The following is a 24,898-nucleotide window of genomic DNA, read 5'->3' on the forward strand; positions in this document are numbered from 1 at the left end:
AGCCCTAAAGAAGAAGCTGAATGTGCTGGAGGGGGAACGCTGATCCCACATTTGGATGTGCAAAACTGAGGCAGTCAGGAACTCTGAGACACGAACTCAAAGCAATTTTCCTTTAATAGAACACAAACTTTTCCAAGCTGTGGCTTTCTGCTGCTGCTCCCTATACATCCCTGTTTGATTCCAAAAGAAAACATATTCTTCTTTTGAGTAATTCTTCATTTATTAAATAATTTTAAGCAGGATACCATAAAAATGTGGCATTGAAGACACCAGTCCCTGGTAGTGACTGTTATTACCCACAGATATTTTGTCCTGAATATGTTGATATAAAACATTAAGCTTTCATTAATCACTTACAAAGTTTATGCTTTATTCTTTTTTTTCGTACACACACTGGTTATGTTAGCTACGGGATAGATTTGTCATTGACGTCACATTCTAAAAAAACTAAATAGACAAATTTCATATATTAAATGTTCAAAATCCTTCATGAAATAGCTTGAAATGTACACTCTCCAGTGGCATGTAAGATTTACACAAAGTTACAAAAATCCCCCCCCAGTCTCCTGCTACAGCCAAAAGGCCCCAAGCAGACGGTTTCTCTCCCATCTTCCGGCCTCTGCTCCTGTCCGCGGAGGCCACACCTCCATCTAAAGTCTCCCCAGTCATAAATGAAGGTGACCTTTCTGACTTTGTTCAGTTGTTTGTGTTGTCAGCTGTTGTTTTCCAAAACCCCACCAGATCTGGAATTGTTCATCTCTATTTTTCCACTTCATTATTGCCTTAATTCCTTAAAAACGTGTCTTTCCTGCTGCTGTTTCTCAGTTTTCTTTCACTGGTTCTTCAGCGCGTTGATGTGAGCGCAGATCTTGAGAGCTGGTCCTAGTTTGATGTTCATGCTGGACATCAGGTGGTCCTCAGTCAGAAGCAGCAGAGCCTGGCCGTCGATCTCCTGCAGCCGGAAAGCCTCGGCCACATCGCTGCAGCCTGACACACAAGGACATGCAGGCAGGCACAGTTAATCATGTGACGTCCCACAACACAACTCTGCAGAAGCAAAGCGTGTATGCGTGAATAGCAGCATGCAGTTGGTTAAAAGGGCCATCAACTTTAGGGTTTGCAAGTCATTTTTAAAAGCTGAGTGGGTTTTGTGTCATCATAGACCTTCATCTAAGAACAGCATATACAGAAAATGTATTTATTAAACTGAAGTGACTGAAAGGGAAAAAGTAAAAAATTAATAATCAGGGCTAGATCAGGCATAGAAAGACCTAAAGAGCTCAAAAGAAACCAGTTAATGTTAGGTCAAAAGGCTAAAAGATATATATAGAGAGAGATAAAAACTGCATCGACTGAAAACGAATGTGGTGCACACTCATTCAACAATTCTAAATAGTTTGCTAAAAAAAGTTGTAGAAAAAGAAAACTCAAGACCTTTTTAAGACCTACTCTGATGAAAAATGTGTTTTTGGTATTATAAACATGTCCTTGTAGCATTTTTCTCATGATGGATGTCATAGATAAAAATACATTCAGCTTCAAATTGCATTTCTAACTATTTCTTTATCCAAATTGTTGTGAATCAGGAGCAGATAAAAAAATTCAGTTTAAGAGAATACTTCGTGATGTCGAAAATTGGGTAGCCATTCGGTGGGCCACAGTCTTCCTGCTCCGCTCCATTCTGATGCATTCACTTGCAGACAAATGGATCCATGAACGTCTTTGTTTTCCTCGTCTGAGCTGGAATTTGGATCTAACCTGTACGGCTGGATAGCTCTGATATTGGTCACATTCTTATTGATGCACCGTTAATGTTAGGTTGGTGGTGTGAGGGGCTGTGGGCTAGTGGGAGAGTGTAAACAAAGGGATGGGAAGGGGGTGGGCTTACCCCTTGCTAACAGTCCCGCCCACAACCCAGAGGTGAATTTCTACTGACCTCCTGTCGCTCTGCAGAAACTATGTCCCAGAAAATGCAACAAGTTTTTATATTTGGGCTAAAACCAGCGTAATCATAATCAAAAGACCACTGGGAACACTTGGAACAAAGATGATCAGAGTGGGACTTTAAAAAGATGAAAGTTGCAGGAATACAGATTATATCTTTTAAAGGGCACAGAGATAAAGATGACGAATGGCTCTAAGTTGAACAAAGAAACAGACAAAACATAAGTTATAAAAGTAAATGGAAAGCAAGTCAAACAAGCTTCTTTAAAGCAACAACTTGTCTTCATTTTTAAATGTGAACCGTCAGTCTACCACACGTTTCACGCCAGTTTCAGGTGAGAACCTTCTGACTTTGAACTGAAGTTTGAACTAAATTGTGATGTTAGTTGTTCCCCATCCAAATACAGAAAACCAGGGAGGAGAGTCACTCTGGGACTGTGCTCTTATAATCAGAAAGTCAACCTTTTTAAGTTTGCCTCCTCTCTTGTCAGGCCTCCCTCCACACTAAGTTTTGATTTTTATCAAACCATCTCACTGAGAGCCTTTGGTGATCCACGAGTCTCGTTTTCTGGTTTGAATCTCATTCCTATTTCCCCCACCAGGCAAACTTCCCTCCTCTCCATCTTTGAGGGGTATCTTACTCTCTAGCTGCATCTCAACAACACAAATAACTATAGGAGAAACTTGAAAAACAGGTTTTATCAACACAAGTTAGAAATTCAGACTTGTTTCCTTAAGATAATGCAGCGATATTTTACAAGTGGCATGAATGCGCTATTGGGAGGGGCCACACATTTCTTTATGGAAGATAATCTGCGTTTCATCATGTCTTCTATCTGTTGCAGATGTTCCAGAGTGATCTCAGCGGGAACGACAGTTTGTGGTGAGAAGAATGCTCCTTACTTCATCACACATTTACATTTCAGCATTTTACAAAACATTTAATTAATGAGAGGAGCCACAGAGGCTGCAGAGAAACCGCTGTTAGAAGTGCCGCCAAAAATATACCATTGCAAAAAATTTTTATAAAAGTAAGCTCAAGAAATTCAAACTTTTTTACTTTTTTAAAGAGTAAATTAGGAAAAAAGTACAGATAGCCTAAATATTTAAAAAATAATAAAAAGTTTACATTTTTTTCAAAATTTATTTTCTTGTTCAAATCTTCTAAAGCCGCTGAATCCCTCTTGGAGTTGCTGGTGCTTATCCCTGCCACTGTTAGGAAAGCCCCAGACAGGTCGCCCCAGACAAGTCGCCCCAGTCAAGTCGCCCCAGACAGGTCGCCCCAGACAGGTCGCCCCAGACAAGTCGCCCCACACAGGTCGCCCCACACAGGTCGCCCCACACAGGTCGCCCCACACAGGTCGCCCCAGTCAAGTCGCCCCAGACAGGTCGCCCCTGACAGGTCGCCCCAGACAGGTCGCCCCAGACAGGTCGCCCCACACAAGTCGCCCCAGACAGGTCACCCCAGACAGGTCGCCCCACACAGGTCGCCCCACACAGGTCGCCCCACACAGGTCGCCCCACACAGGTCGCCCCAGACAGGTCGCCCCACACAGGTCACCCCACACAGGTCGCCCCACACAGGTCGCCCCAGACAAGTCGCCCCAGTCAAGTCGCCCCAGACAGGTCGCCCCAGACAGGTCGCCCCAGACAAGCCGCCCCAGACAGGTCGCCCCAGACAGGTCGCCCTAGACAAGTCGCCCCAGACAGGTCGCCCCAGACAGGTCGCCCCAGAGCGGTCGCCCCAGACAGGTCACCCCTGACAGGTCGCCCCAGACAGGTCGCCCCAGACAGATTGCCCCACACAAGTCGCCCCAGACAGGTCACCCCAGACAGGTCGCCCCACACAGGTCGCCCCACACAGGTCGCCCCACACAGGTCGCCCCACACAGGTCGCCAGCCCATCACAGTACTTTTCAATACCATTTTTAATACATAAAAAAGTATTTTTCTTTATCTTTGAACTTTTATTTTTTAAGTAAATATTTTTTCTTCTATGCCTTCTTCCTCCACCAAAGACAAGATCTCTAAGTCTGTGTGACTCCGTTTTTGGCATTTTCAACATTCTTATGCTATTATAACAGACTATTTTCATTCCTCTTTGTTGTTTTATGTAGAAACGGGACGTTTCTCCAGGAGGAGGGGGGGTCTTATAAACACTGTTATCCTTCCTCTTTGGTGTTCTGCACATGACAGGTTCATGACATGTGGTAACAAATGGACTTCTGGGTATGTGAATAAAAAGGGCTGAATAAAGTAGCGGTCCTCTACACCCAAACGTGTCTCTGAGTTCCTTGTTTTACATATAAAACTCTGCCTCACCGACACCGAACCCCGGAGAGGCGGCTATTCTGACAATAATCTGATTTTAAGTCACCAAAAGGTTTAGAATTACTGTCTTTTTTTAAACCTATCCAGAAATAAAGCTTCAGAAAGTTCTCCACATCTTTCATTTAAAGCACGGCTGTGATGAACAGACAACTTTGTCTCATTAATTTATTTCTATTTAATTTAACTTTAACTTTTTTTTGGTTAATTTATGACTTTTCTTCTTGTAACTTTACGTGTTTTCAAGTCGTAAAATTAACAACTTTGAGATATGGCTTTTAAATTCTAATTTTAAATTCATAAATATACGACTTTATTCTCGTAATTTAGGTTATGACTTTTTTCTCGTACATTTGGGACTTTAAAGTTGTAATTTAAAAAAAAAGGTTGCAAACTGGCCCTAAAACTCTATCATAGTAGGACAAGCAACAAAGGGCAAATAAAATTAGACAGTTTAAAGAAAGAAAAAATAGAAAAACAATAAAGTACATTCTTAATTTAGCTAAATAAATATTCATAATAAATACAGTTGTTAATTTTCACTTAAATAAGAAAGTAAAGTTCATTAGAACATTCATGTTGTGTTTTGGTGATCTGGTTCTATATATAGATTGGTTCACTGTCAAAACTATCACACATAGCGAGTACATAAGTATATTCTAGTAAAATTTGGGTATTTACCTTTGAAACTGAGCATTTTTTTAAACAAAGAGAGTGTTTTTTGTTCTTTTGGTACTTGCTTCACTCAAGGGAAAACAACATTTAAAATTAAAAAAACAGGGTATTTAGATAATTAGGCGAAGTACATAACCCTAGATCATTCCCTCTCCCCAATTTTATGATTTATATGTTGCTTCGGATGAATGTGTTTGCTAATCCGATGTACCGTAGCTGTGTGGCGCCCCGACTCCTCGCTCAAATCATCTGCAGATGCTTAAGTGACATGTTTTCAGATGTTTCCACAGTGATCTGGATAAACGTACCCGGCAGAGTGTGTATAAAGGCGGTCACTTCCTCTACGCTCCACTGGGAGGGGGCAGGCCTGAAGGTGGTTGTGGGAGTTGAGGTGGTTACAGCAGGGGCAGAGGCTCGTCTCGGCCTTCGAGCGGCTCGGTGGTCTATTCTGGCTGTCATGGCAACAGCAGGATCTTCTTCTGGTCCATCATCATCCTCGTCGCCCCTAAATCCTCCCAGGTCCTCCACCTCCTTGTCTGGCTGTTCTGCTGCTGCTCCTGACTTCTCCTTTCCCTCCTTCTCACGGCGGCCAGCGCTCCAGAGGTTGCGGGGCTGGTGGAGGTCACATGAAGGGAAACAGGTGAGTTTTCTAGACACAGTTTTCCACCAAAGGAGCCAAAGACTTAACAAGCGTTTCAAAATCAGGACTCACTAAGTTTCTAAGAATAAACCCAGTAACTTTTTTTCATCTGGACGTTTGTAGAAATCTGTAGTTTTGAGGGAAATATTTTACTTTTTTGGGCAAAGTCTCAGACTTTACTAAGTATTACTGAAAAACTACTTGTGAGCTTTAAAACCACATAAAGAATCCTTGAATTTGTAGTGGATCAGCTATTTTGTGCAGAGTTTGAAAATGCATAAGCTGCAGAACAATAGTGATACAGATTTTTCTGTGTCAAAATGAAATGCTTTAGTTAATCTTGTCATAAAAGTTGGTGCATTTGTAACTTTGGTTTTTGGATTTCTTGATACAAAATCTAAATAAGGGTTGAATGTAATAAGGAAGTGTGCATGGGGGGGGTGCCTTTAGCACTTTTTCTCTAAAACTGAGCTGAGATTGGATCAACTGTTTTCAAATGCTATCTAGGATCAAAAATAAGAGTCAGCTCCGATTGCTTCATCACAGTTAAATGTAAAGGGGCGGGGCCTAAAGGTTTCCTACCAGCCGGAGTAGCAGGGGTTTCCCAGGCACCGACTCGGCCCGGTTGAGGGCCGGACGCGCCCTCTCTGATCGGCTGCCTGCACTCAGAGCTCGCAGACGCTTCGTCAGCCGGACGTTGAACCTGAGAGAAGCAGACAGACAGAGGGCTTTCTTTCACACTTCCTGGTTCTGCACTTCACACCTGTGCACCTCTAAAAAATACACCACATCCTGCCGGCTGTATAGCTGCCGCTGCAGCCCCCCTCTCCCCTGACTGCAATCCCCCCAGCTGTCCTGAGCCCCCCCCCCTGTTTTGTTTACAGGCTGGGTCTCACCCGCGAGCACAGGAAGTGGAGCAGAAGCGCTTGGACCGCATGAAGTTGTGTGCGTGGCCCCTCTTCCCGCAGAACTGACAGTGCAGCACAGTCCGGTCTCTGTGGCCCGCCCCTGTAGGAGACACACCTGGTCAGTCTCACCTGAGAGCAGTGGTGCCTTACAGCTGAAGCATGTGCGCTAGCTTTAAAATACCTCCACTGGTTTTAATAAATTATTTAAATCAAACTTTGTTATTAAGCACAAAAAAACCTTCTTTGACTGACATGTTCTTATGTAAGGTTAAATAAAAGAAAATACTTTTATGCAAAAAGAAATTTGACATATTCTACATGCTTAAAGTTTATGTGGTTCCTTTTGAATCAACAATGAATGACCCTAATACGAAAACATTTTCAGCACATAAATACATTACTTAGAGTGGCTTTATCAGCATTAAGAAATTATAAATACCATATTTTGATTAAAAGTTTAGAAACACTTTAACAGAACATAGAACAAAGTGTCCAGTTATTCTAAAAATAGAATTATAAAAAAGTTTTTCTCCAGTTTTCGAGAAAATAATGATAATAATGAAGGATTGGGAATTTTACTGCCATGTTGTGAAAAAACAACATTATATATATATATATATGTATTTATATATATATATATATATATATATATATATATATATATATATATATATATATATATATATATATATATATATATATATAAATATATATATATAATCTTACATTTTCATTTTTTTCCATTAACTTGGATTCATAAGATTTTTGAATAAGTCGAGGAATTCCTTTCTTTGTTGGGATGCTCCCAAAAATGAAGATGCTGATTTTGCAAACTGGAATAGAAGTGCATTTCTGTGGCTCTCCGATGAAAAACATTGGAGTCTCACGTGTGCCCGCGTTGTCTGTATCTCCTCCTCCGTCTTCTTCTGAGTCTGTAGAGTTTTCACGTTGTTTGGTTGTGTCCGTCTCTGGCAGTGCTGCTCTCCCATTGGTCCCGTTCACTTCCTGCGGTTTGGTCACCTGTTCAGGAACCAGCAGGGATGAGCGGTTCACCTGCACAACAAAACCCTACTGGTCAATGTATTCATTCATTATCCTGTTTTTTTCAGCAGCTGAGCAAACCGATAAGAGCCTTTGTGATGCACAGATGTTAGTGTCATAGGGTACAATCAAGGAAAAAGAGGGTCAGGAAGTTGGACGGTGATTAAAGAAACACATAGGAGGGGCAGAGTTACACACAACAAGAGGTGTTTACCAAAAGGGTTGGGCCTGTCCATGGACACACTCATCCACACACTCATAGGTGTTGGCTCAGAAAACCGTTACACATGAATAATGACACATACTCAGTTCAGGTACACATCAGCTCACACACACACATTTATGTTTTCCCTGCCAGTGTTCACATTTTCTTTTCTTTTACTCCTTTCTACAGTAGTCTGAACTTTTCTTTCTTGAAATGTTTTACCATTCATCCAATTTAGTTTTCTGCACATTTATCGGATTTGTTTCATGATGAAGCTGCTCAACTTCAAAGCAAAGAAGAAAAACATACAAAAAAATGCATGCATAAGCCTCCACTGTTTCTAACAAACATGAAATATTTACAGGGAACGGTTGAAGTCCTTCCTGGATGACAAATCCTTCCACTAGGTGAGTCAGAACCTTCCGTCCTTCAGGCCATGGCCTTGGCTCCCAGGGGCTGCTCAGCGATTGGTCGAAACTCTCAGACTCGTGCTCTGATTGGTCGAGATGCTCCACCTCCGTTTCAGCTGCAAGCTGGGAATCAGGCGTTGCTTTACTGACTTTCTGCACCTTGGGCTGCGGCACCCTGAGGTCTGCCGGCTGATCGGACTGAGGCAGAAGAGTTGGTGTGGGGTTTTCTGCAGGAGGGGTGAGGAAGGGTGAGGATGGGGGAGACTGGGAGGACAGGCTGGACAGTGCTGGGGGGGGGACAAACCAAAAGCACGTTGGGTCATATTAATATGTTGTTAGTGTTGCTTTTACTTTTGTTTTGTGGAACCAAACAGAGAAAAATGCAGTTTAGGGTCCAAGATTGATTCTAAAGCGACGTTCACACCGGGACGCACGTTCAAAAATGTTCTTCAAGTGCTTTCTTGAACACGTGTTTAGCATGTGGCGTTTAAACTGGATAAGCAGGGAGGGGCTTCCTCTCTTTTCTTTTCTACTGTTTACTAGCACATGTACACCATCTACAGTTTGAGAAGGCTTGGTGCGAATTGTCAAAGCGGTGCGAATCACAGCCGATACATGAAAGGTTTAGTGTCATAGAATTCCAGCGGGCACAAACCTCAGTTAGACAAAACAAAAATGTAAAGGGAACACTTTTGTTTTTGCTCCCGTTTTCCAGGAGATGAACTAAAAGATCAGGAACGTTTTCTACAAGCACAAAATAACCAGTTCTCTGACATATTTTTCACCAATCTGTCTAAGTCTGTGACAGTGAGCACTTCTCCTGAGCAGAGGTCATCCATTCCACCTCACAGGTGTGCCATATCAAGATGCTGATTAGACAGCATGATTATTGCACAGGTGTGCCTTGGAATGGCCACAACAAAAGGTGCCTTTGAAACGGGCCGTTTTGTGTAATTTGGGGGGACCACCTCTTGCAGCGCAGCACCTCTCCTTCACGATAAATTTTCAAATGATTGGCACTTCCGTGTATTAAAAAGGACGCCACTACCAAATCCGAGTCCCTGATTGGTCAAAGTTCAACTGGTTCAACTTTCAATGCAATATGCAAAACCCGGGTTTTGTACGTAGAGCCCAAAACTGTATTAAAAATGCGTGTAGCTCCGCAGGAATAGGACTTCAGAAGCCCAAAACCCGCATTTACACGCGATTACATGGACCTTTCATTGGAAGTGGACTTGACCGTGCAGAATGTTTTTCTGCAAATCCATGGCTTTTTAATCATAAACACACACAGATGTGACAGGGAAAGCAGGAATGAGTCATTTTCATTTTTTTAAGATTTTAAAAAGATGATCTGAGGTGTAATAAGGCCAGACAAGACACTCTCAGACAAATAATTATCAGATGATCTCTGCTATGCCACCATTTCTAAACCTTTCATAAACTTCAACAGAAAAAGTTGTAACCTAGAACCACGGCACACATGAAAAAAACCATCCACATGAAAAAATATGTAAATTAGGTTTTATAATATTTGGATGCAAACTTTTTCCTGTTAAAACTGTCATTGTTCTTAATCTTTGTTTAATAACCTATAATGCGTTTGACAAAAACAAGTGGATAATAATCCTAAATATCCACATGATTCAACGACAGCAAACTGGTTTCACTTTGAAGCATCTGGGACAGACAGCTGTAGTATTTTGGGCCCAGTTTGCATCCAGATCTACTTCCCTTTAAGCTGAACTCTAAAGTCATGAGCCAAACACACCACAGAGGAGGCTTCTCTCCTGTCAGCAGGAGAAAGCGGAGGCGTAAGGGCTGTTGGGATTTGCATGAATAAATAAAGAGAGTGAGATTCTGGTTTCTGATGTTGAGGCTTGGATCTGGCTTCTGCAGGAATGTTTTTAGGCTGTTACCTGACTGATTGTCAGACTGAGTCGACATGTTCTCGCAGAAGTCCTCGTGGCTGACAGGCTGCAGGTCTCTGTGAGGTTCTGGCAGCCTCTGATTCTGGACTGAGACCTCTTGCTCTGGCTGGGCTTCTTGAATTGGATCTGGAGGTGGTTTTATTTCCTCCCTGGAGTCTTTCACAGACTCCAACGTTGGGACAGGTGTTGTGGTTTGGTGCTGTAGGAAAACCTGGGTGCTCAGGTTCTCAGACTGGTCCATGGGAGTCTCTTCCTCCTGCTCCCTCATCCTCCTCTCTGGGTCTTGTTTGCCGTCCTCTGTCACTTCCATCGGATCTTCAGCTTGGCTGACCTCAGCTTCCAGCTCCGGACTCAATTCCCTCACCACCTCCTCCTTCACTTTTTCTCTTTGGTCTCCTGTTCCCACTTGCATGTCTTTAGTCGTTTTCCCCTCATCCTTGACTTCTGTTTTCATCCTTTTGCTCTTCTCCTCCTGTTCATCACTTCCCTTTGACTCACCTCTCTGGGTCAGAGTTTGTGGGCCAGCTTGACTCAAGTGAGAAGCCAGGATCTGCAGAGCTGGAGGCGAGGTCTGCGGTGAGGTGGGTTTAGATGGCAAGGAGTTTAGAGGCAGAGGAATCCTGTCTTCTGCACTAACAGTCCTCTTAGATTGGCTGGAAAGATCAGGTGACTCTACAGCTGGAGGCGCGGGCGGTGGAACAGCGACCGGTTGACGGCCAGAGGAGAGGGCGATGATCTGAAGCTGCCTTGCTGCAGACGGCGAGCATTCAAAGTGGTTGTTAACAGATAACGGCCTGTGCTGGCTTTGGCCTGGACCCAGCATCGTCTGAGTTAACGGACAGCTCTTCAATGGACGGCTGATGGGCGGGGCCTGACTGGAGGGAGCCGCGGCGATTGGCTGGAGGGGGGCGGACTGTCGGGGTGACGTGACTCTGTGGCTGTTTGGAGAGTGAAGGCGGGGTTTGAGAGGGACGGCTCGAACCGGAGAGTAGAGAGCTGTGAAACAAAAACAAAAACAAATAAAATACAGTTTTATTGGTTTAATCATTGAAAAAATGTTCACTGTTCAAAAACTGTTGGCCCCTTTAAATATCTACAAAGACTTTCCTAAATTGCAGACATTAACTGCTGAAATTGCCATGGCAACCATATAATGAAAATGTGGCATCACTGTAAGCATGTAGTTTTACTGCCTCCATCAACAATTTGATTAACAAAATACTTGGTTATGGTATTTTAATCTTAATTTTCTTTATCTGAGACAGACCGGCGACCTGTCCAGGATGTCCACTGCCTTCGCCCAGAAGTGGCCGGGATAGGCTCCAGCAGCCTCGTGACCCCGAAAGGGACAAAACGGGTTTAGAAGATGAATGAATGAATTTTCTTTATACATGTTCTCCATCATCAGAAAAATGCTACAAAAAACGTGTTTAAAGACCCACTCTGATGAAAATGGTGTTCTTGGTGAATTAATGTGTTTTTGCTGATTTTTTCTCAAGCCTCCAAACATGGTTGTCTTAAAAGACACAACATCCAACTGATATGAAACAAAAATAAAGCAAATTCATAAAGCATTACACATCAGTGTAGCTAAAAAGTGAGTCGGACAGGTATGGACAAGCTTTGTTAAGGAAAATAAGAACATTTTCTTTAAGGTAAAGACTTGAAAATTGTAGAAGACATTTACTGGCCTCTGACATGAAAACAAGTCTTTGGTTGCCATGGACCCATCATCCTCAGAAAAGCTGCTAGATTATAATCATTATATGGATTCTCAGCTATTCTGTAGTCAACAGCAGCTTTGCTGTGGCTGCAGGAAATGGCTGAGGGTTTTGTCAGAGATGAGAAAACCCAAAACTGCCAGCAGTTGAATTTGTTTCAGTTCATTACACAAAAATGACCCACACATTCTAGTTTAACCCATTGTTGTAGTAAGACAACAAATTAAAGATAACATTAGTACTTGCAGGATTTGCTTCTGTTGGGAAATATTCTGCCCCTCATGAGTATTTCCTTTCTGGATTACATCTTCTAATAAATGTGTGAGGTTCTGAACAAGGCTTCTGCAATGAAGGATTACTGAAGCACTTTCTGCTTCTTTGGAGACTGCTCAGATTCTCCTGAGGCACCTGACGCTCCTCAGAGGAGCTCTGCAGGGCGGTGCCTCAAAGCATCTCTTGTTTCCTGCAACACTTGTGTGAGTCTCTCTCCTGTATGTGTTGCAAACCACAGAACCAGTAAAATAAGATTAAATGGTTAAACATGAATAGATCACTTAAGCTGTGATCTAAAGCTACGACTGCACTGCTTTGGATTTGTTTTGGTTCTAAAGTGTGAGGACAGGATCTGTAGAATCACTCAGTGACTAACAGAAGACAGGAAACACTCAGAGGGGTCTCAGTCTGAGACCGCTACCCTAAAGGGACCCACTTGGAGGAGGGACCGGCAGGTGTCGGTTGGGAGTGGTCGGGCTCTCCGTTGCCGTGGTGCTGGGCTGTGGTCGTGGCCGAAGCGGGGGGAAGAGTGGGGTGTTAGGGCGAGAAAGGGGCGGCGGGATTGAAGAGGGTGGCTTCAGTCGAAGGGTGGGTGGGATGGTGAGGGTCCCGGGGAGAGAAGGCCTCAAGGTGAGACTCTGGAGCTGCAGGAGAGATAAAGAAACACACGCAGGTGCACGTTTGCAAGTGTTAGGAACCCAGCAGCTGGAGCACAGAGAAAGAAAGCACATAAACAGTGCCAAACATTTCACTTCAACAATCAATCTTTACAGACTCGTTTAGCTGGGGATGGAATCGTGGCTCAAATTCATAAACTGAAAAAAACAAAAATTCCATAGTGTCATATCATTACTTCAACATTTTCTGTCACAAAAACTGTTTTTCTATCAAGGAGCAGAGATTTTGCAAGACCTTTTGAGGAAAAATGCTCCAACAGACTTTCTCATAAACACTTTAACACTTTTGTACATTGCATTGCATTTTTACACCATAAATTTGACGTTTTTTGCAGCACTGATAGTCTTTCTGTTTGCTTTTCCATTCCGCCCAAACCTCAGTCACCTGTTTAGCTGCTGGAAAAAAAGGCATACTGTGATAACTACCTTTTTTCCAATATGTTTGCCAAATTTCTAGTCTAATTAACTTACCACCCTTGATATCAGACATAATGACCCAAAAGAGATTGTTACACTGAGAAAAAAGACTTGTTTGTAATCCCTTTGTCTTGATTATCCCAAAAGTTCCCTGTGTAGAATAAGTTTGCAGGCATAAATATTTTAGAAGTGACATGCTGCATTATTTCAGGATCTTATCAGCCTGTGTGATGCTTCTCCAGTAGAATTAAACCAAACTCAGCTGTTGATGCATTATGAGAAAGGGAAGGTTTGTTTACAGCATTTGGATGAGCTTAACTCGTGCCGAAAGCCCGATCAGTAATTCATTTGACATAGAAGACGTTCATGAACTAACTGAAACTTTACTCTAAAAATTATGATCATCAAACTCAGTGTTTTGCTGTTTTTGTTCCTAAGTCCTTTTCATTCTAACAGTATTTGATACCGTTCCCATCTCAGCTTTTAGTCCTAATCCTAATTGTGTTTTTATGTGGCCAATTAATGCTGAGGAGAGTTTTTAAAGGCGTCTCCTTATCTCCTCTTCTTGCAAAGTTACCACCTAATTCTTGTTGGTGAAATCCCTGTTTCTGTTTACCGTCAGATGCATTTCTTCCTGTTTGCACGGAGTGCTGAATGACTTTGTGCCTTCATCCTTCTGTGAAAGGGGTTAACCTGAAGGTGGCAGCTGCTGTTGAGAAGCTTTCACTAAGCGTGATCATTTTTACCACAAATCCTTAAAAGCAAGTGCAGGATCCAAATGAGAAGCCAAGTAAAAACCCTGTTTCTCCTTGGCTCTCAGAACAAATAGGTGTGCGGGGGTGCTCACCTGAGCAGAGGCGGGGTTAGAGGAAGGGAGAGAGGAGGAAGAGGAGGACGGTGCAGGTCGCATAGCAGACGTAAGGATCAGCTGCACAGAAGTCAGGAGAAGCAGGAGAAAAGAGGACAAAAAAGCGAGGAAGGTGAGCGTGCATGAAAGTGCATGTTAGCGCGTTCTATCAACACCCGAATCTCCATTTATTTATTTTATTTCACCACTAAATAAAGAAGAAAATACATTTTTTACCAATGGTTTCAAACATTTAAGTAAAAACAAAATTTACCTTTGCTTTCTATTTAAGCTTTTTTGTTGTTTTTGTTGTTAATAAAAGCATTTTTTATAACAACATATCAATTATTTTTAACTCGTCCCTCTCTAATCTGGTGTGGAATTGATACATTTCTAAGTTTTACAGATTTTAAGATTTTCCTTATTACATACCGATATTTAAGTTCATTTCAACAGCAACTTCTATTACAAATTATTTGTTGTTGTTGTTTACATGTAATCCCTTACTGCACAGTATTACTCTTTAAATAGTAATGCCTTACATAAGTACTGTATTAAGTTACTTTCTTTATAAAACTTGCATGAGTAGAAACTAAGATCTGAAGGGATAAACTATGCCAACAACAAGCGTCTGACATTTAGATGAGGAAATGATATAATAAAGTCTATTAAGCACTGAAAGGACATTAGAGGAGCAACCTTCAGCTTTAGTCACTTTAGTCTATAAAAATAAAAATGTAGACTTTCTATTTTAAATAAAGGAAAGCAGAGAATCTGAGGCCTGTTTGCCCAGAAAAACCCAAACCAAAAGAAGAGCTGCTAGAAGAAAAGTGAATCTAGATAGGACAACGAGACAGATTGCTGTGAGGAAAAACAGGACTGAACCCACTTGCAAGGAGCACAAACAATCAATTCAAGTCTTTGGACGTATGAGAGTTAAAACAAGTGCACAGGAATTCAAAATGCTTACAATGACAGTCCACAAGCAGAAAAATTGATTTTGTTTGTGGTATTTTTCCATTCTTAAATACGTTGCTTTACCAGTTTGCCTGTTGGAAAACACAAGATACTAAATGTAATAAATAATTTAATACTCAAAATCAATCAGTAATGCCTTACGGTACTTTGTTAAAGCAAAAAGTAATTAGTTATGGTAATACATTAGTTTTATATTGGTTACTCTCATCATTGCATTAACTTACAGATTTGTCATTTACGGAGTTCCTTGAAGGCAGCATTACATTTGCTTCAACTGTTAATTCCAGTCAGTTCTGCAGCTGCACTGTGTGCCTCACATCTCTGTAAATGTGGGTTTGTGTTTACCATCTGAGCTCTTAGCAGCACCTGGTCCTGACCAGACCCTTTGAGACCTTTTCCCAAGAGCAAGGTCTGCTGGGATACCCTCTGCCTGACAGGGGTGCTCTGATTGGCTCGCACAGGGCCAGGTGTGCCCACAGGGTGAGCCTGAGATACCTGCAACAAAAGAAAGGATTTCCATACTGCAGTTAGACCCCAACAGTAAAAACTGTTTAGTGTTTTTGAAATTTGTTCTCAGTTTTTCATTTTTTGTGTTCTTGTTTGTTGTTAAACATTGAAAATTTTAAGATTAGTTATTTTATTTAAACATTTAAGGATTTGCAGTACAAAAGGTGAACATTTATGTTGTTAATATTCACCAAGAGTTGACTTTTTATCCTGATAGTAAGCTTAGAAACTGTATAAAATAACAACAATCTTTGAAAAAGTCAGTAAAAACAGAAAACAGTTTGTTTTTTTTGCTTTATTAAAAAAGTTAATCTTATAGGAGAATTACAAATTCAATAAATCAGAAAAAAATTATTCCTTTAAGGCAAAAAGCCCATTTCAGAATTTCAAAACAGTTTTAAATGTGTGGGGATACATTTAATGACACATGAACAAATACATTTCATCTCATTTTGAATTTTCGTTTTTTTAAAAGGCCGGTTTATCACTGGGTGTTTTCCAGAAAATAGTTAATAGATTTGCTTAAATCCTAACACCAGGGCAAACATCTACAGATATTTTGGAAACCCCTTAAAATGCAGGTTAAGTGGTCTTACTCTGTAAATCTAGTCTCATGCACTTCAACAAGTCAAACCTCCTCACAGCACTTATGTGAGCACAGAGCAACACTTCTATCCTCTTTTTATGACGTATTGGCACTTGAGTGAAGTGTTGGACCAAAGGCTCTGCACTGATGTCAAAGTAAATCTATTTAAACATCTGAAACATTTTCTGTTTCTTTTGGTTTCAGTCAGTTTTCTTCACAAACTAAGAGACGGCTGGGAAGTGACCCATTCACCCTCTCATTTCATCACAATTACCCTCATGTCAAAACTGAGTGGGTACATTTTAGAGACAGCTCAGGTTCCATCGCTCTGAATTTACATAAAAACCACCTCAATTTCAACCCCCTGCTCCAAATTACAGATAAAACACGTCTGTCCGTGCCTGAGAGCAGCTCAAAGTTCATCACAGAGTAAACAGTCAGGGGCTGAAGATGTGAAAGGCTCCCAGATGAAAGCAAGCACAGAGGAAACGGCAACCCCAAACAGACACTGACCCAGACAGACACAAAGTGCTGCCAGCTCCGCCTTCATCTTCAAGGACAACTGTTGGTTCCATCTCAGAGCTTCACAACCCCACCAAGAAATACCAATAAAAACATCTTTCCTGCTTCTGACTGAGAAACACACAACATCAGTGTTCAAATTTGCCATTAAGGGGTTAAATCTCTGTGTTTTTCAAAGCACCACAGTCATGCAGCACAGAGGTTTTCCTTTGCAGCTGCAGCAGACACTGAGTGGAGACAAAGATCGAGAGGCGAGCTAACCCTTCTCTGATCTGGGTCTGTGACATTACACAAACCAGAACATCTGAGAGGCTCGTCTAAGAGGATCCGAGACAAGATCATTGTTTGTACGATCCAGACACTTAAATAAATGTTTCACGAAGCGGAATTTTTTTTTCTTCATTTATGTTTTCCAGAGAAGAAATGAATCGCTGAGACTTTAGCCCAACACCTACAGTCCCAAACAGATTAATGTCAGAAAAGCTTTGTCCTGCAAAACTGTAAAAAATCACAAGTATAGTTGCTTAATTTCTTCTCAAATTAACTTTTCATACCTATTAAAGAATATCGTGATTTAACAACTAACATTCCGCTACACAGAATGAATCATTATAGAACAATTTTACCTCAAATCATTTGTTGTTCACCTTTTGGACATGTCAATCAGCAATCAGCTTTCACTGATTCACACAGGTGGTTTGGCAGAAATGCCCTTCATGACACACCCCTGTATTTTTTAAGGCACAGGGATACCATTTTTTAATTTGTATTTTTAAATTGTATTTTTACAGAAATTATTAAACTTTGTCCCTTTTCAGTTAAGGCTTGTTTCTTTTCTCTTTAGTTTTGTGAATGTTTTTAAATTCTACAAAGAAAGTTCTATGTCAGGACATGCAGGACATGAACTATGTCAAACTTTTCAGTTGTCCATAGATCACAAATATATGTTTGGAAAGTAAAATAAGACAAAACGTTTTTATGGTCAAATAGATGTTTTGAACATTCAGAAATCCCATATGCTTTAATAAATGTGCACGTAATTGGGAAAACAATAAAAATGTGTTCATATTTTGTAAAATGGTTGGATTTTCTTTTGTTTTTTTGCTGTAGCTGGAACTGAAGTAGCATGTGCAAAATGCATCTCTCCTCAGGATTTGAAAAAGCATTCATCACATACATACATGTACCAGATTTGTCATTTAAACTTATAGGTTGTACGTGAAAAATCCCTCTTTCTTAAAGATTGAATTAAATCCACTTTTTTTTTAATTTAAAAATCCAAAACCACCAAAAGGAACCATCCCAGTTGTTGAAGCAAGGTTCGAATTTAGAGTTGGCACAATGCAAATTTCAAGAACAAGTTTCTTCTGATAGAAGTCAATCTTCATGATCTTAAACCGGTCTGCGTTATTTGTTCTGGTGGTATCGAATGTCAAATTCTTTCCACAATTATTTTCTTAAAGTGTATGCCTGAAGATAAATAGTGTAAAGTTATGCTTTTGAAAATGGTTCTCAGGTATGAAGTTCTCATCTGTAGCTTTTGAGCAGAATCCAGGCAAACGCTGAGCCTCAGTTAGATACCACCAAGAAACAGCCTGAACTTTGGCGATCTTCTGCTCTTACCTGTCTGCCAGGTGGACTGGCTGGTGTGTGGAAGGGTGTGATGGGTGTGGACGTGGATCCAGGCCTGGAGTTGCCGTTGGTCATGCTGGTGGACGTCTTGGTTGAGGTGTTGCTAAGAGAAGATGAGGATGAGGAGAGCAGTGCCGAAGAAGTGGTTGGTGCAGCAGGAGAAGAGGAGGAGGATGGAGGGAGAAGAGGGGAGGTGCATGATTGAGTGGAAGGCGATGTTTTGGATGCACTTGTCGGAGAAGGGAGAATAGGGCGGGAGTATGTCCGCAGGGCAGGGGTTGTGGTGGAGGTGAGTTTAGGGGGAGCTGGGACGAGAACGTGAGGCGACAGAGCGCTGGCCGCCGTCTTTGGTCTGTGGGCTGCAGAGAGGGAGGGGGCAGGGGTGAGAGGGGGAGGAGGGGAGGAGGTGATGGGAGTCAGCATGGGTGCAGGGGAGTCCAGGAGCATGGGGTTGGGGGTGAGGCGAGGTGGGGTTGGCGTTGCAGGCGTGGAGGGGTCAGGCTTGGCCTGAGGGCTGGTTCCATTGGTGGCCTGCTCTGATTGGATCTGCAGCTCCTTGTCCATCATCAATGCTGGAGATGACTGAGACGGACAGACAGACAGGTCAATTAGTTACAGTATTTGGATTTGCAACATGTTTATTTAGGAAAATGCTGATTGCTCTAGTATGGTTTGCACCTAATTTCCTTTTTTCCAGCACAAAAAACTCATTTTATTTATTCAGATATTCATGAGGCACTGAATTCTTTTTTAAGTGTTACCACTAGGGGTGTAACGATTCATCGATGAATCAATTTCTATTCCTTGGATAGAACCAGATTGGTCTGTTTGAGGCTGAATCAAATCGACTAATACCGTTAAAAAATCATTTCAAAATGAGATAAATCAATAATCAAATCAAAATCGGAAAATCCCGTTTGGATTGTGATAGTAGGTTTATTTTACCATAAGGTAAAAACGACCAAGTGCATCAGCTGACAACGCACGTGATGTCATTAAAACATCCGTCCATCATTCCAGTCCAATGTGTGGACAGACTTTGACTAAAGTCATGTGACCATCCAGTGTCTAGAATGTTCCCTTTGGATTCTTTGGATGTGGAAAAACAACAGTGGTGAACTTTAGGAAACTAACATGTGAATGGATTTGACATCCATTCTAGTTTACTTGTTTGTTTGGACACAGATTTCATTCCCATTGATGATCTGGAAGAAATCCAAGAATCTGGAAAACGTCACTGTTCAGTAGCAGGAATTTCTGTCTGAGTCTCACTGCAGGAAGTTTGGATGAAGATGATCTGGATCCATTTAGGTCAGAGGTCCGGATCATTCAAAATGAACCAAAGTTGAACGTGAAACCTTGTTCAAATGAATCGTCACATTCTAGTCACCAGCTGAACTCTCAAAATCTCAAAACTCATTTTAATTTTTGATTCAAAAGAAATTATAAAGCAAAAAAAAAAAACTGTCCACGGAAAAGATCACAATATGACAATAAAATATTTTAAAAAACGGAAAACAAAAATAAAAGAATCAAATTCAATGATCATTTTAGAAACTATATTGTTCCTTGTTTGTTTTTGAGAGCCTGCCCTTCTTATGAAGATACATACCATAATAGAATGAGTTTAGTCATTGTCTCCTTTTTCCATGTATCATTCTACTTCAAATCTATTGTGTATTTGCTTTTTCATTTAACAAAAATATTAAACAAAGAAAATCAATAAAATTCACTTTAGAATGCAGAGGTGATGGGTCACTAATGAGTGTCACTCGCCCTTTTTCATTTTGATGTCCCTTAGTTTAAACCCATGCACGTTAAATAAATCAACAAAAATCACTTGCATTCATATTTAAGTAACTTCAGTCTGTTAAAGTTAAAAGCATAAAAAGCCTCAGTATGATACAAGTAACATGCATGTATGGTGATATGAACCAGCTTTAAGCTCCGTTACTGTACATGTATGTCTGTATGTATGTATGTATGAGCTTCACCAGCATGCTTTAGCCTGGAGCCACACTGGGCGGTTAGAACCTGAAGGGTGTGTCTCAGAGTCACTGCAGTCATCCACACTCTAAGTTTCCTTCCATTTTTCTTAACTCGCCGTATTGGTTGCTGGACCGGCCACTGTTGGGCAAAGGCGGGGCACACCGTGAACATGTCACCAGTTGGTTGCAGGGACACACAACCTGTAAATACTTTCACTCTGCCATTTCCCTTCAACAACATTTCAAACTAGTATTAATTGTTTTCCCCTCTCCTGTGGCGCAAAACTAGGAAATTTGGTTGAAATTATAATATTTTCCTCATCCTGTGGTACATGAAACTTTGTTTTCTGGTGATAGTAAACCACAGCAGATATTTCTTTTGGGTTTTACTTAAATCAAACATTGGATATGCTGTAAACTGTACACAATGGCCATTTCATTGCTCCCTGAGCAAATGTTTTGACTGGTTTTACAAGGAAGAACTAAAGGCTGAAGGAGGAGTCGGAGTCGTCTGAATAGTTTTTACAGAATCTAAGTTACATGCAAAGGTTTCAAGTCTAAATTGTCTCTTGGTGTGAGTGTCAGTGTATGTGATTGTGTCTGTGTGGCTCTGTGATGGACTGATGCACCATCCTGACCCAACCAAAGCTGGGATAGGCTCCAGCAATCCCATGACTGAGAGATTCAGCGGGTTCTGGAAATGGATGGATAAAGATCTTCAGGTCTTTACTCACTAAAAAAAACAGCCATGTTTGTAACTAACTCACCATAAAATAAACCTCTACTAAAAATAAACACTAAAAAACACAGTGAATTATAATAGCCTAAAGAGTTCCCCTTTTTGACTGGAGGGTCCAGCATTTAGTAAGCAGCGCCGATGATCACAACCAAACTGAAGCCTAAAATCAGGAGACTGAGATCAGCTCCTAGCAGTGGAGCCTCCACATGTTTAGGGGAGCCGGAAAGGTGCAATTAAATGTTCAGCATTGCACACTAAATAGTCTTTTTTGTGGTAATTGTATAGCCCAACAATGCATAAAATAACACTCTAAAAAGTCCCAGTATTTACTTAAAATATGACAAATACGATTATTTCAGAAAATATGTTTTAAATAATTTTGAGTCAACCTGATTTCTTGTAATTCAACATCTTAGCAAAAAAAAAAAACTATTGTGAAAAATGAGCATCAAATTAATAAAAATGATGCATATTATTTATCAAAAACAAAAGCGGAATCATTTGTAACTTTTGTCCAGATAAAATCTAACATGAAACGCCTATCTCCATGTTTAAGTTCTTGGCTGTTCAATATAAAACTCAAACCTGCAAACCGCTGATTCAAGAAAAGAAGAGGAAAGTGCAGCAGCTACAAATAAAGTTCATGACATAAAGAGTGTTTCCAATCTTAGAATCATGATGGATGATTTAACAGTCAGAAGCTCCTTTATGCAGAACTCCTATGACATTTCAGAAAAAAACTGTAGGCATTTTTGCAGCTACCGCCACCTATAGGTGGAGGTTGGAACTGAGGTTTCTGACGTGGGAAGCTGAGCTGTATTTAAGTAATTTAACTAAATGTCTGATTAAAGATTAAGATTTAACTTTAACATAGTTTGTCAAAGAGGTGAAACTTTCTTAAACAAAAAAGCACAGATAATATCTATGAAAATATCTGCTATAACCTGGCTCTTCTCTTACAGGTCCCTTCAAATGTTTGTTTTTAGAGTTTAAAGTGTTAAAGTGTGCACTGAACATGTTTTTCTGAATCCACCATCAGTGCTTTAACATCTTTAATAGAGAACATTGTTTTTATTCTTAAGAAGCAGCTATATTGTTGAAAAGCATGAAATTAGTCCAGATGCAGAAACATAACTAAAGATGTTGAAGTTTGAGCAGTAAAAGTTGTTTCTCATCTTTGTATTTATCTTTGATTTTATATGGACGAAAGGATTTCTTATTGATGTGGCTTTATGGCTTTGTCATTTTAGTTTGTTAAAAAAAAGTCAAATTGACTGCAGCAGTTTTAACCAATTTGTCAATTATTGCAAAGTGTCTGTGCTTTAATATTATGGCATCTCTCAGAACTGGAGTTGCATATTAAGATAACGCTATGAGAAGAACTTAATGTTATAAATGTCAGAAAGCTGCTGCTGATTTTAAAAATATGAACATAAATGTTAAAATTACCCCAACAAGATTTTTTTAACGTGAATCTCGAGGTTTGTCTAAACTTTCTGCTGCATTGTTGCCCCTGACAGAGGCAACATCAGAGGCTTTCCCTGCAGAGGGGGGTAAACGTCTAGGCCCAAAGGTGTCGTTATCTCTGGCTTTAACGCACGGAGAGCGTTCCCGCATCCTCCCCGCGCAGCAGGTGCCGCGAGCCAGATGCTGGAACAGCTGGCTCGCGGCCTGCCGCTCGTGCGTGTTGGGCAGATGCTCGCGAGCTTCACGCGCGGTTGACAGTTAGGCCAGAGATCACGCACGACAGAAAAGATGGAGACAGGCCTGTGCGCCGGAGAAGTTGCGCGGCGAAAACATTGGGGGAGCTGGAGTCCGCGCGCGCTGCGTAAAGCCTGTAGGACCCCTACCTGCTGAAAACGCGGTTGTTGGTGCTAATCCTGCTGGCGTCCATCCGCAGGCGAGCGCATGTTGGAGAGGTCTGCAGCGGTGTGTGATGCGCGCTCCGGCTGTCTGTGAGCAGGCTCAGATGGGCGTGTATAAAGCCTCACTTCCTCGTCTGAGAGCGCAGCGGCCGCCGCCTTCCTCACACAATGACTCCCGCCGCCTCACCTACGATCTTCCCCCTGAAACCCCCGGGAGAGCCATTACAGCCAAGTTGCGTCGCAGAGCAGGCCCGCTGGGGTTTGTGCGTGTCGCACTTTGTTGGGTTTGTCATCACAGCCCAGGCTTCCCCCCGCGGAGGGCTGCGTGAATAATCCGGGATCCTGCGCGGGAGGATCCAGTCGGCGGTACCGTTCACCTGCCGGGACTGCGGAGGGAATCGGTCCGGCGAGGGCCCACGGTGGAGCGGCTTGGAGGGGCCTGCTTGGTCCGCTGCTGGGAGGCGTTGAGGGCAGTTTAGGAAGCAGTGTGACAGAAGCGAGACAGCACCACTCAGAGCTCAGGAGGACCGCGCCGCCCGCCGCTGACTCACGCAACTCCGTCAGCTGTGAGGGGGGAGACCCCGCCGGCTGCTGCTGCAGTCAGCTTCACATCTCTGCGGGACCGAACTAACCCACACGACGGCATTAACACCCAGGTGACGTTTACCTGCAGTTCTGATTGGTCAGAGGTTCGACCGATCCAGGATTAAGATGACAGAACTGGAAGCACATCTGCACACAACTGGTTCCGATCCACAAACTGCTCTGCTTTACAGCAACGTAAAACCAGACGGACCAGTTCATCATCGTTTAAACAATTATCTTGATAGGTTATGAAATCATGAAAATCACATGAATTTCTATCGAATCTATTGGAATCATTCTTGGATCTAATTCTACTCTATTCGTGTAAAAGCTGGATTCAGTTCTAGGCTTACAGTCTTTCTGGAAAAACAAAAACTTTGATCTGACTCCACTTGGGGTGCCTGGAGAGGCGGGGGGGTGGGGGTGGACAAGATTTTAAAAAAAATCTGTGGGGTCTGAAAAAACAGGAATATGACGAAACTGTCCACGTGACTGAAGGAGCGTCTCGTGCAGCTCACTGCACCACTCATGTAGTTTTCAAGGGAAAATGCAAACCATCACACTTGAGTTGATTTGGGAAACTTCTCTCAGCAGCAAACGTGTTATTCACCTTTCTTTAGCTCCTCTTTTGACCATTGACATTTGGTTAAACGTTAAACAGAACCTGAATCATTTGAATTTCTGTTTGAAGTCATTCTCTTTTATTTAAATGCATTTTAACAAGTCAAAACCACTTCTGACTGGAGTTTGTCTGCGGTAATGGCGTTGTTGGATTCTGCAGTTTCATTGGGCTCAGAGTCATTTTAATGTGATTTCTGTTTTTGAACATTTACTAAATTACTGATGCGTTAGATTAGTCTTTTATGAAAGAACTAACTAGAAAACAGGGGGGAAAGCTTAAACTTGAAAAATAAAAACTTAAAAAAATATGAAATAATAGATTGAAATTAATAATCAATCAAACAATAAACACGTTTCTCTCTGAAGTCATGCATGATTATGCTCTTTTGTCAGGCGGAGTTTGGTCACGTGACCCTGACAGATTACCATGTCAGTAATCCGATGAGCCTCTGTGGTTGGACAGACAGGCGCACGGACCAACACTATGCTGCGTGGCGCCGCGTAATCTGCGGGAGGTCGCTCACGCAACATCAAGCAGGAAACACGAAACTGTTTTTTCAGAATAAAAGAATCGAGCTCAGAACATGGTGGTGTGGAGGCAACAGGCTCAGGGGCCTCAACAAGACAGGACCTGACATGCTTCATGTTTAGTTCTGGAATGGGATTTTTAATTTTACATTTATCAGGATAGTTTTTGGGGATTCTACTGGAATTACTATCCCATATCAGCAGTGGTATACCTGCAGATCTGGACAAATTTATGTTGAAAAGCAAGCGTGAGCAGTGTGAAATGAGGGCCACTGAGCACAAGTGCACAGCTCCTGCTTAATTGTTGTTTGCTGATACTTAAAAATAATA

General features: G+C 41.7%; 1 protein-coding gene and 2 long non-coding RNA genes across 7 annotated transcripts; 2 read left to right on the forward strand and 1 right to left on the reverse strand.

Annotated features, from left to right (window-relative positions):
• Positions 1-195: 195 nt before the first annotated feature.
• Positions 196-23,402, reverse strand: phc3b (polyhomeotic homolog 3b). 5 transcript variants are annotated; one of them, XM_011488625.4, is made up of 12 exons: positions 22,820-23,378; positions 18,234-18,824; positions 15,341-15,490; positions 14,018-14,098; positions 12,513-12,720; positions 10,071-11,078; positions 8,104-8,438; positions 7,383-7,548; positions 6,484-6,595; positions 6,170-6,290; positions 5,256-5,559; positions 196-987 (listed from the first exon to the last, which is right to left on the reverse strand). In XM_011488625.4, the coding sequence occupies exons 2-12, from the start codon at positions 18,807-18,809 to the stop codon at positions 833-835; spliced, it is 3,216 nt and encodes a 1,071-aa protein (XP_011486927.1). In that variant the 5' UTR covers positions 18,810-18,824; positions 22,820-23,378; the 3' UTR covers positions 196-832. The 5 variants fall into 5 exon arrangements, with proteins under 5 accessions (XP_011486927.1, XP_011486928.1, XP_020568186.1 ...); XM_011488626.4 differs by having other exon boundaries at positions 8,104-8,378; positions 22,820-23,290; XM_020712527.3 differs by having other exon boundaries at positions 7,383-7,515; positions 22,820-23,290.
• Positions 5,448-6,613, forward strand: LOC144981361 (uncharacterized). The gene is made up of 2 exons (XR_013652392.1): positions 5,448-5,587; positions 6,472-6,613. It is a non-coding gene; the product is annotated as an uncharacterized LOC144981361 (long non-coding RNA).
• Positions 14,010-16,609, forward strand: LOC105356634 (uncharacterized). Its single transcript, XR_002292605.2, has 3 exons — positions 14,010-14,150; positions 16,293-16,379; positions 16,469-16,609. It is a non-coding gene; the product is annotated as an uncharacterized LOC105356634 (long non-coding RNA).
• Positions 23,403-24,898: the final 1,496 nt, after the last annotated feature.

This window comes from Oryzias latipes, chromosome 20 (assembly GCF_053564925.1).
Source record: "Oryzias latipes strain Hd-rR chromosome 20, Olatipes_Hd-rR_3.1".
In the NCBI taxonomy this organism is placed as follows: Eukaryota; Metazoa; Chordata; class Actinopteri; order Beloniformes; family Adrianichthyidae; genus Oryzias; species Oryzias latipes.